This window comes from Protomyctophum parallelum (genome assembly GCF_964188405.1).
Source record: "Protomyctophum parallelum genome assembly, chromosome: 1".
In the NCBI taxonomy this organism is placed as follows: Eukaryota; Metazoa; Chordata; class Actinopteri; order Myctophiformes; family Myctophidae; genus Protomyctophum; species Protomyctophum parallelum.
The window spans coordinates 11898695-11911695 of NC_139697.1; the positions used below are offsets into that span (position 1 = coordinate 11898695).

At 42.4% G+C, this 13001-nt stretch overlaps 1 protein-coding gene across 1 annotated transcript; it reads left to right on the forward strand.

The window, feature by feature from the left end:
- The first annotated feature begins 718 nt into the window (after nt 1-718).
- LOC310859601 (serine/threonine-protein kinase SBK1) lies at nt 719-12277 on the forward strand. The gene is made up of 6 exons (XM_083766228.1): nt 719-827; nt 3329-3682; nt 8836-8980; nt 9242-9444; nt 9681-9842; nt 10125-12277. Exons 2-6 carry the CDS (start codon nt 3677-3679, stop codon nt 10764-10766), a joined length of 1158 nt encoding a protein of 385 aa, XP_083622354.1. The 5' UTR covers nt 719-827; nt 3329-3676; the 3' UTR covers nt 10767-12277.
- Nucleotides 12278-13001: the final 724 nt, after the last annotated feature.

The following is a 13001-nucleotide window of genomic DNA, read 5'->3' on the forward strand; positions in this document are numbered from 1 at the left end:
TTTTACTGTCAGACTCAGAGCAAACTGAAACACCATGTCCACACCAAGCGTTACAACTACACCGTTCGACACTGTTGTTGTTACAACATCACCAAACACCATCAACAGTGCTCTGTGTGAAGAACCAGCCATTATGTAACGCACGACACATGGACAAGCAAGATAAACAGATTAGTGAGCTAATAGGAGATAGCAGACAGACACACAGGCAGACAGACAGACAGGTCCCTAGCGGTGCAACCTGCCTCCAGGGAAGGAAGGAGCTGATGGAACAGTTGCATGAGCTGTGGTTCCAACAGCAGCTGAGACACGGATCTGTTCCTGAGATCTGAGGCAGCGGATCCCTGTGTGTGTGTGTATGTGTGTGCGTGCGTGCGTGCGTGCGTGCGTGTGTGCGTGCGTGTATGCAATGTTTTACTTAGGTAGAACAGAAGTATACCACAATGTAGAAACTGTTGTAAAGTAAACGTTCTGCATTTATAAAGTAAGAACAAAATGTAGTCAAGTACGAGTAAACAAAAAAAAACGTGAAAGAGCTTGTGAAGAGGATGGGAGGTGTTAAACACACACGGTTCAGTCCTGCTTGCGGCTTCTCTGTGACATAAGCAGCAAAGCTACCACAGCATTCCACCTCCACTATTAAGATGTTTCACATTTACAGCTGTCCAGTTTGTCAAATGAAAGCGAGAGGGCGGGAGAGGTAAATTAGAAAGAGTGCGACAGACAGTCCCAGAGAGGCCAAGCAGAGCCGAGGCAGAGAGAGAGGCGGGGGGGGGGGGGGGAAACGACTTTTTCCACCACTGCTGTTTCAAGGTTCATTGTTCAAGGTTGTACTTTATTGTTACATCTTGTGTAGAGGTACATAAGAGTAAAACTTAGTTTTGTTTGGTTTCCTTCAGACAATGCAACAGCATAGATAACATCAATCACAGCAAGCACAGCAAACAAAGGCATAGAATAAGGATTGCAAGAAAGAGAAAACGAGTAAAAAATAAAAAGAGTAATCTATGTACGTACATGTGCATGTTTTCCCTGTAGTAACAATTTAGAAAATTAGGTAACGTTTTAGGGCACTGCACTGTAAATTCCACTGTTATTCCATCTGTTCTGTATAAAAGGTACGGACATGGGCTGGGGGCAGTGAGTCAGTGACAGAGATTAATCGACGCCGGTGTAAGAGGGACAGACAGACAGACAGACAGGGATGGAATGTTTAATGTGCATGGCTAGCAAAAGCAGCTCAATACTTGTCATTATTGTTCAGGAAACAATTTCACTGCCCAATGTGGATGTCACACTAGAGTAGACGCTGCTGACGTCACGCCTCCGATTCTGGAATGCTATGCAAACACAAACACACACACACACACAGGGGTGGCATTATGACGGCTTTGTTTGGTTCTATGTAAAAAAGCAGAACCATTCTGAATCTTCTTTACGGCAATATAGTGGGATCTCTGTATAAAAAAATCACACCGTGTGATGTTAGGGGCGCTCTTATCATCATACATCTTCATGATGTATGATGATATTGTCGATGGGACTTTAATGTGTTAGCATTTGCTCGTCTATATATGGCGCAAATTTTCCATTCATTGTCAATGGCATTTAACGTTTGTGTTAACACAAAAATAGACGATTTGCTGAGACACATATGATGTAAATTCTCCATTCATTGTCATTGGCATTTAATGTTTGTATTAGGACAACAATCTACACTATAGCTGAATATATAGCGCCCCTCAAAAAGGGGCTTTACAGAGATTGGTGCAGAGAAATTGAGGGTGGCAGACAGAACAGGAGGACAGGAGGAGACAGGAGAGAGAAGGGAGTGAATGAGAGTAACAGAGAAAGAGGACAATAAAAATGTTATCCAAATGGGTAACCCTATAATATTCCATAACCTGAAACTTTCTGCAGCACAGGTCTGTGACGTTAATTTGACGTTAAAGAAGGCTCCAGCTCAGCAGCCTTGTGGTTAGAGTGTCTAACTTGAGTCGGGGTTCAATTTCTCGGCCGCGGGTCATACCATTTGACCCAATGCCTCCCTCCTGGTACTCAGCATGAGGGGTTGGATTGGGGGTGAGTCTCTGCGACATACTAGCATCATGCATCGGGTGTACATCAAACAGTCTCACGCAGTCCCACTACCGAAACAGGAGATAGGTTCCTGCCCCATGGGCTACATGGCTCGGCAAGGCTTACTTTACGTGATAAAAAAAAAACTTCCTCCTGAGCAGGGCCAAAATTAAGTTCTGAGAACATTATGTGAAACCGAGCCGTAATGCAGTGGTTCTTAAAGTGGGGTCCGGGGGGGGGGGGGGGGGGGTTGTCATGTGGTCTCCACTCCAGCCAAATGATTGATTTCTAGGAAGCAAATGGACCCTGAAGTGTCATGTAACTCCAAGAGCGTACACTTGGAACCAACGCTCTCATCAGTATAAAATGAACACTGATGCTACTATTATTACATAGTTGTAAACTGTAACTTATGGGGTTCCCTGGCATATCTTTTTAAATGTGGGTCCTCGTGCTAACATGTGTCAATGTGGGGGTCCTTGTTGCCATACATAAAGGCTTGAGAACCTCTGCCAGAGCGTATGGAAAGCGTTTCATGGCTCGGCACCGTTCACTTAGTTGTTGAAAAGAGCCACAAGACAGGAGCAGGTGGGGCGAGAGAGGATGGACAGAGGGGTGAGAGGGAGAGCAGGGTTACATGAGGTCGTAATGGAGGGAGGTGTGAACAGTGAAGGACAGCTTCGACCTTCAAGTCAAGATGTACTGTATGTCCTGGGGTCATGACCTTCGACCTCATCACAAGCTGTTGTCGCGTGAAAGAGGGGAACGAGACACATTCGGTTGTGGGGTGTGTGCGTGTGTGTGTGCAAGCGAGAGTGTGCGCGTGCGTGTGTGAGTGCACGTGTGTGCGAGTGAGTGTGTGTGTGTGCGCTTGCATGCAGACAGAGGGAGAGAGAGAGAGAGATGAGAAAGTGTTAATTTGCTGAGTGACACATTCTTGCTAAATATTGTCCGATCCCATCACGCGCCGACAAGCACGCACTCACAAGCACACGCACACGCGAGCACACACACACACACACACACACACACACACTCTCTCTCTCTCTCTCCACTGGGAGGAGCTGGCTCCATTGCATTACAGCCGGCTGAATCCGCCAGACAATCCCAGGGGAGGGGGAGAGAGAGAGGGGGGAGAGAGAGAGAGACACAGACAGACAGACAGACAGACAGACAGGAGGTGAGCAGAGATTTACGATGAGAATAAAAGGTGGGTCTGACAGTTTGAAGAGCGTCTTCTTCACTGCAGCAGCAGCAGGGTGAGGTGAGCAGGACCCCGAAAAACAACTCCTCGCTACAACTGTATCTACTGTATCCAGAGAAAGGACATGATCAGCTGCTCCACGCAATAAAGTCCACCTCCGGCTCCTACATACAGCCAACTGTACGCAAACGCAAACACACACACACACACACAGCTGCTATAGATAACCTTTATGATCGCCGTGGCGTGGCGGGAGCTGGGAGTAATTCTGTCATTGCAGCAGATGTGTGTTCATGGCCACTGACTAGAGCACCTGCTGCGTGAACGGAAGGACATAACTTGGTGATTAACACACATCTCAGACAACAGAGGGGATCGCCCCACGGCTTCACAATGACGGTGAGTGCAATATAGTCTGTCTAGTAGTAACTATACAGATATTTATCTATTGGTATTTGACCTGTGTCAACTCAACAAGCCAAATGCTTTGTATGTTGTGCACTTACTTTAATTTACTTGCACAGTAAAATCATCACACGAAAATACAAATAGAACCAAATGGACAAAAGCAGGGTAACTTTTCAGGCCACACACACACACACACACACACACACACACAGTGTGACGTCCTCTGTGTTAATTGTAACTCAAAATTCAACAAACTTGACTTGTATGGTGCTGTTTGTTGACATTTGTACTGTATACTGGATAATTAATAAACACTGGTGATTTTACTGTATATATGCATAATGCATGTAATTTACTGTATTATGCAAGTAAATTAAGTGCAAAGTCACATGATCTGACTTAATTGGTGGGTTGCTCACACAATGTTTTTTTCTGTTTTTAACATGATCTCCAAAGCACTTTGTTTGGAAAGCACTACATGTCCTATTTGATTGCACGGACGAGAAGTGCTGGAAAAACTAGAATATTTTTAATACAAGGATCTAGTATCTACAATGTGTTGTTTTCACTGCTTCGAATGCAAAAAGCAATTGAACTCTTTTCTTAGGAATAAAATGCTTGTGAATCCATGTTCTGTACGCAGTAACTAACTGCATGTGAATTCTTTGCATGGCTCTGTAAGCAGTGTAGGAAAGCACAGAGGGCTGCAGTTTTTAATGATTTTAGCCAAACGACAGATTCAGATATCATAATATGTCATATTTGTTCTGTTTTCCAAAAAACTGAATGAACAGAACCCAGAATAGACAGAATAGATATTTTGTTCATCATGTCACATAAAACTGTGAAGATAAAAATATTGAAACAAATATATATTTTAACATGATAATGCATTCATAATGCATTCATAATAAAAAAATAAGATGACATGAGATAAGTAAAATAAGTACTAATTTCAGTAATTACGGACATACTGTAAGCAGTTAAGCAGACAAAGCTTCTTAAAACGTGCAATACCAAAGCGCATCACTTTGACAACTCCTGTCACATTGTCTTCTTCTAGTAGAAAATGTTTTGTATTATTTTTTATCACAGTGCAGGCCAAATTAATACAAAAAATGCACAAAGCAAAAATATGAATGCAAATAAAATGACACTCTCAGAGTTAAATTAACAATCAGGTCAGATGAAGTCAGGGTTTTGTAGTGTACAAGTAGCCTAAACATGGCAGTTACTTAATTCCACTATAGAAACCAATGTTTTGGACACATATTATATTACCTTTAGTCTAAATCTAAAGTATAAACATAACATCTTCAACTTCCAAGGTTTGCTTGTACAGTAGGAACCCGTGTGGGACAAATTCCTTGGCGATGTTTACCTCATCCATTTTTATGACCGAGGATAAGCTACTGTCAGTCAACTTAATATATGGCGCAAAAACAGAATTTGTAGCCAACATTTTGTCAACAGGGTTTCACAAAATCGAAAGGCTGCACATTCAAATATAGCAGGTGTAAACACACACACAACACACACATGCACGCACGCATACACGCACAGGTGTAAAATACATACACGCACACACGCAGGTGTAAACCACATACGCACATAGCACATACCGCACACACACATGCACGCACACACGCGCTCGCACACACATGCGCGCATATATGCATACACCTACAACTTTTACTCTATCAGAGTTAAATGATCACTCCTCTCTCCCCGTTACATAACCGAGGTGTTAAGTCCTTAAGTCCTACTCAGCAGGATGGTGTGTGGGGACGGCTGGCATTCGTCCCCACACAGCAGTGGTGGGAAATGTACTCAATGTTTTTACTAAGTAAAAGCATCAATACTGCAATGTAGAACTACTCCGTTACAAGTAGAAGTCTGGAATTCAAAATGTAGGCTACTTGAGTAAAAGTACAATAGTATTGGCATCATCATCAAAATGTACTTAAAGTACTAAATGTAAAAGTACTCATTCTGTAGAAATGTATAAACATCTTTTGAAAATAGTTGATGTACAAGCTCACAATGTGTCGCATCGTGAGCTTGCAGATCAGCTATTTTCAAATGGCCCGAAATGTATACTTTAGGGCTGAAGTGGTTACTGGATGTTTTGTCATAATAATCCAAATCTACAAAGTAAAGTAGTAACTAAAGTTTTCAAATAAATATAGTGGAGTAAAAGTACAATATTTGCCGCTGAGATGTAGTGGATTAGAAGTAAAAGTTTTGGAAATTGGTAATACTCAAGTAAAGTAGAAATACTTCAACATTTTTACTGTACTTTGACTTCGCAGACTAAAACTGTGATGAAAATTGTTCGCCGACTACCTATTTTCACTGAAGAAAACTAAATAAAAACTAAGCTACGGTGACTAAATTATATATTGACAATTCCGTCAAAAAACTAGACTAAAATGTTAGGGAGGGACTAGTGGAGAAGAGATCTAGTAGAACTAAAATAAGACATGTCATTTAGCACTCTTGCGCTCGGGTGTTGCATTCAAGAAATAGCAGATCTTTGCATCATGTTGTGAGATGTGGGGAGCTTGTACATACAGCTATTTTCAGCGAAGACACAGTGTTTATTTAGTGTAGATGGACAACATGACAACATGAGTGTAGATGGACAACATGAGGGACTCTGCGAGACTCCGGTCAACTAAGTATAGACTAGGGTTTAGGTGGTTAGCTCTGAATTTTCTTTAAATGGACTTGTCATTAACACGGGATTTTGCTGTGCAGCGTACACATTTGACCTGTTACAGTATGTCACTCACGCCACAACGCTCATGCTAATACAAATGGCAACTTACAATAAGCAAGGTAAACACATACATCAAATGCAGAGTAGTGCCTCAGTAAACTAGGATCACAGCCTGGTAAACCAAGACCCTAACATCAGTCTAAAGTTAATATACTATCAAAAATAATAATCTGTACATATTGAAAATATAACTATCATTTTGAGGGGCTAACCTCATAGCTGAAAAGATACTGTATAGGTGCATTTTGTTCAAATGTAGGAATCAATTGTAGGAATCGAATTAAACATGGTTTGTCAACACTTTCTAATTTAGTATGTACTATATAATTTTGAGCACCAAACCCAACCCTTTCGAGACCGCCTTGACCTCGTCAACATTTTTCACGTCTCATTAAAGGAAGCTCAACATGTTAGATGTAAACCCTACTTCCCCAAACCGTACAGAACACTGTGTATGACCTTAAATGAATGCTGCATTGGAAGTCAAATATGTCACCTTGGCTGGTTTACAGAATTGACATGTGCCTTTACTAGCGTAGGTGTTTACTGCTGGCACGCTAATTCCGTTTGCATGGATGCCACTGGCTGCACTCTGACTGACCACCTCCTATAGTGTGTCATGCTCTGTGACTGTTTTGTGAAGAAAGGGTCAGGTATGTCGCAGTGTTGTTTTTGGCAGCAAATTTTGATTTTAGTTTTAGTCATAGTCTCTTGACTAGTTTTCATTTAGTTTTAGTCACATTTTAGTCACCCGGAATGTTTTGGTGTCTAGTTTCAGTCGACTAAATATCATAAGATTTTCGTTGACTAAATCTACAGTTGATTTAGTCGACTAAAATGTATTTTGGCGGGCCTTGATGCCGTCGTAATGACTGTTTTTACACTTGCTGAAAATAGCCGATCTACAAGCTCACAACGTGTTGCGTGAGCTTGTAGATCGGCTATTTTCAGCATGCAAACCAAATGTAAACTGACTTATACTGGATCTCTTGTCCACTAGTCCCTTCCTAACATTTTAGTCCAGTTTTTATTTGTTAACGAAATCGCCAATATATTTAGTCTTAATTTTAGTCATCATAGCTTAGTTTTCATTTAGTTTCCATTTAGTATTCATCTACGAACATTTTTCGTCATAGTTTTAGTCGACGAAAACAACACTGTGTCGTATATGATCTATTATTCATAAATAAATAAAATGGTAAATGGACTGCATTTATGCAGGACCTTTCTCCAGAGCGCTATATGCTGAATTTAATTTACACACACACACCGATGGTGGAGGAATTATGCAAGGCTCCATCCATCGGATCCATCCATAAATAAATCACTCAAATGAAACACTGAAAGTGTGTAACCAGAGCTATAGAGAAGTGATCAGTATCTGTGTACTGTAGTAGATCCATCGGATAGTGATACTCCCACATGGAATGCAGTGTTCCATGTCGTGTGTGTGTGTGTGTGTGTGTGTGTGTGTGTGTGTGTGTGTGTGTGTGTGTGTGTGTGTGTGTGGCTATTAACAGATACGTTTATAAATGTGGTTCACTTGTTGTTGTCAACATTGCCATGACAATGGTCGTCATGACAATGTCTCTGTGACCTGTTCCAAACAGCTGTCTGGCATTCCTTCTGGTCGCTTGTTGTCCCGTGTGTGTCCCTCTCATTACAACGCCACGGGAATTTAAATGGTTACATGACACGCCAATCCTCCAAATTGACTTTCGTTGGGCCATGTACACGCACACGGTACCCCACATAGACACAATTATTACATAATCGCCTGCGAAGTATTTGAGATAGTTGCAATTATCTTTGCCTAATCACCAGAATAGTTTCCATTCATCTGCATGCAATTCATCTGTGAGTTACGCAAGCGTGGCCAGACAATCATTTTAGATTCCGCAGTCGCAATCATGGAATCCAGACGTTTACATTCCAGATCACTTAAAATCCTATTATTTTGACAGTATCACACTGTCAAAGAACTATAACTATACTCAACACTTTATAGTTTCTACACTAAAACTCTTCAAAGAAAATAACACAGATCTTCATGATTGTACACGCACTGATACTCTTCTTGCACTAAATGTTTAGGAACAGAATGCTAGCTGCTATACTCATGCATTCAAAATCTCATGTACAATACATAACCTTTTGGCTGGAATGTGTAAATATGAAAATAAGTCTTTGTTTTATTCCTTCTTTTTTATCCCTTCGCTTGCACCACCCCCCACCCCCCCTTCTCTCTCTTCTTTTTATAGAATCAATGGAGCTCGCACAAAAATGAATTTCACCCACTGTTTTTTCAACCACTGTTTTACACGATGACCCTGATTCTGATCTTTCAATGTCCCGCTGACAGGCCGCCAACAAGCTCCTGGATGAGTTGTGTCAACTGTCGTCCCAAGCTCTGTCATCACTGGACACTGCGGACCACTTCCAGGTCATCAAACTGCTAGGGGCAGGGTCATATGGCAAGGTCATGCTGGCTGTGCACAGGAAGAGAGGTGAGGAAGAAACGATGTTGTCCACAGCATGGTTTTTATTTATTTTACATTCATCTTCATCTGCGTTATCCGGCATCGGGTCGCAGAGGTTAACAGTTGAAGCAGAGGATCCAGGACTTTCCTTTTCCCAGGCCACATTAGCTACTCCTAACTGGGGGATATAGAGGCTTCTTATCTCTTTCACCTCTCCTTTCTCCATGACTTCCCTATCTTATAACTTTTTGTTGTAAGTGACAAATAAAAGGCTTCTTGCTTCTCCAGGCACTCCCATGGCCCTGAAGTTCTTCCCCCGTCACTCTACGTCTCTCGTCTCCTTCCTGAGGGAGTACAACTTGTCCCTGTCCTTCTGTACCCACCCGTCTCTGACCAGAGCCCTGGGCATCGTGTACTACACCCCTTCACACTATGTCTTTGCTCAGCAAGCCGGCCTCTTCGGAGACCTCTTTGAGGTCATTGAGCCCGAGGTAAAACTGCACTAGACGTCTAGGGCAGTGGTTCTCTTAACCTTTTCATTTCAAGGACCCCCATAGGCCTCCATAACTCTGAGAGTTCACAAAGGGAACCAAATGGAGGTTTGACAGGTCCTCTTGGTTCGGTTTGTAAAATAAGCAAAAAGACTGTCACCAATCTTTCTCAAAGTTAATAGCCTATATGTACATGTTCTGTTGGCTTTTAAATTAGATTTCCTTCTGTTCCCTAGGTGGGTATAGAGGAGGGCTGCTGTCAGAGGGTGGTGTCCCAGCTCTGTGGAGCTCTCTCCCACCTCCATTCCCTGGGCTTTGTCCACAGAGACCTCAAACCGGAGAACATCTTCCTCTGCGACGCAGCCTGCCGCTGGGTCAAACTGGGAGACTTTGGCATGGTGGGTACCATGCTTATTATTAATAGTCATTATGGGAGCGTCATGAATGCCAAAATTACGGGTGGGATCTGGGATGACTATCCCAGAATATACTTGTATTTCTTCAATAGTGAGAACGTTCTGCAATTTGACATATTCAGATTTTGTTTTAAAACTTGATCTATCCATTTTATGGGTTAGTGAGACTGTAATTTTTTACAATAAAACCGAAGAGCCTATAAGTCAAGAAGAAAATACGGCAAGAGCTGATGAAGCGCTTCCTTCACCCTTGTCCAACTCCAGGTAAAAGCCACGGGAACACAGGTCCCTGAGGTTTGGTACAGCTCCCCTTACTGCTCCCCCGAAGCAGAGGTGGCCAAGGGCAACGCGGACAGCTGGAGCGGCACGGACGAAGAGCAGAACAAAGACGAGAAGCCGGAAGAGGAGGAGAAGAAGCGAGTGTGGGCGTCGGTGGACCCCAGCACGGACTGCTGGGCGCTGGGCATCCTCATCTACGCCATGCTCACCGGCGGCCTGCCGTGGGCTGAGACCACCACTGGCAACCGCTCGTACCAGAAGTACCACGAGTGGTTCCACAGCGCCACAGGCCCGGCCGACGCCTTGGACGTGTGGGGCGAGGGGAGCGTGGAGAACAACAAGGACAATTTGAACGGAGAGGAGCTGAGCAAGAAAGACTCCCAGGCGCCTCCCGTGGCCCCACAGTTTGCCTGCTTCACCCCTCTGGCCTGCTCCCTGTTCCAGCTGCTCCTGGACCCCAGGCCCAGGCACCGGGGGCGGGCAGAGGACACGCTGGCCTACCTGGGAGGCGAGTGGATGAGGGAGAACGAGAGAGCACGCCTGGAGGAGGAGGAGAGGAGGGAGAGCCGAGGGGGAGGAGGGGCGATTTGTAACGTGAAAGAGATGGAGGGGAGAGGAGAGAGATGAGATAAGCGGCAACCTATCAACGACAACTTCGTTTGTGATTGTTTAATCATCACTGTTTGATCATCAATAATGTCACTTTGAGCATTATTAATGTGTCCTTATTAATTCCTGTTGGCGGAAACAAACTAGTTCAGTAGCTGCAGTACTGGCTGCAATGTGGAATAAATCATTGTGGACTTCTGCAATGGACCTACTGCAACATACAACACATGGCCACACCACGAATGCAGGGTACATGCATGAAAAAGCACATGGTTACAAGAGAAGCACTAAAGATTTGCATGTTTTTAAAGTAGTGGAATTCTCAGCTGAGGAGACATTTCCATTTGTCCTCAGTTGAAGCGATATGAGTTCTTGTTACAAGATACCTACTGGCTTACTCTCTCTGCCTTATTACATCAGCAAGCATACTATGACTCGACAAAAAATACAGAGATCATATATACTGTATATAGAATACAGCGACATATGAGATTATAGTAAACGTGGGTAAAGTACCCTTACACGCTTACCATACACTGTAATGTGTTGTGAGCTTGCCGATTTTTGAAAAATATTAGAAAATGTTAAAACCTTTTCATGCCCAAAATTAGGATTCCAGGATAGTAGTGCCAAATGTGTAACTTTTTCAATGAAAGAAAAGTTATATTTTTATATAATCTTTCACTGATATATTTTTCACAATAACGATTCCACGTGAATGTAGTTTTCTCTAAACACAAAAAGCATTATTTTCATTCAAAGCCATATAGAGACAAAGGCATCGGAAATATATTGGAAAAGCATATATTTATGTATTGTAATAAATACAGTTTCTGATGATGCGTGTACAAAATATCCTCGGGCGCTTTAGGAGAATCCTGCAGCATTACTTTATCAGCGTTCCTTCCGTATTAAAATGCTGTAATGACAACGGAAGCTGCAAGGGGTGTCGCTAAAACATACTACTAAAGTATCCTTGACAAGAAAATAACAAGTGCATTTGAACTCTATTCAAAAAAATTGGAGAATGTATAATTAAATAAAGTATATATATTTTTTTGCAGTTTTTAACAGTTTCTATGGCACTTTGTTGGCAGCTAAACACAACAGGAGGCTGTCTGGCTGTGTTTTAGTGATTAAAGCCTGATTCATTCTTCGGTGCTTCACGTTGAAAATAAGACCGTCATGGATGTGACGCGTTATGAGGATGTAGGTGGGGTTTTTTACCATGCATGACACCATTGTGAGACGGCGCATAAATTAGGTATATAAACTAATTTTCACTCTAGCACTTACATAACTAAGCTATTAACCTTTATTCTGTCACTTTGTTATTCTTATTTTGTATGTTTTAAACTGCAGTTTTAAACGGTTTTAGAATGTATATTTTATAGTGTAATACATATATATTGTTTATATATTGTAGTGTAAAAAAATACTGTAAATCAGTTTCTAGTATGTGTAATGCACAGTGAAATGTAAACTATGCTATGAGATAAAATCAATAAAATGCAGTTAATCTTTTTTAACACTGGGTCCTTTTTACAGTACGATTGTGACTTTTATTGCATTTTGAAGGACATAATGGTGGCCACTGGCGCACGCACGCACGCACCTTCCCATTGACGCTTTGACGATAAAACATTGGTTGAATATGCTGCCTTCAATCATCACAAGGGGCTTTCTTTTTAAAGTTTCACACTCCAAACATAAATATCGTCAGAAACCAATATAATATTTTGATATCGTGCCAACAGTACCTATACCGGCATTGGATTTTTTTCAAGGCCGATGTTGCCGATTATGATGACTGGTACTGGTGATTATGATCACCAGTACAAAGTGTGCTCATTTAGTTGCATTTTCCGTGTCCGTTTGCTTTAAGCAGCTGTTCACGCTGTCTGCCAGGCGCCAGCCCAGCACACACACACACACACACACACATACACACACACACACACACACATCTGATCTGTCACGTTCCTCATGGCATGGAAAAGGGAAATCAGCATGTCATTCTGTAACTGAGAGGGGAATTAGGTCAGGGTGTTGGGGTGGTAGCGTGGGTGGGGAGAGACGGACGGTGAGAGAAGTTGGCTTGAGAAGTTGGCTAAGAAAGATGGGAGAGAGAGATAGGACATGGAACAAAAGAAAGAGGGGAGAGAGAAAAGAAAGAGGGGAGAGAGGTACTGTAGGACATGGAAGAAAAGAAAGAGGGGAGAGAGGTACTGTAGGACATGGAAGAAAAGAAAG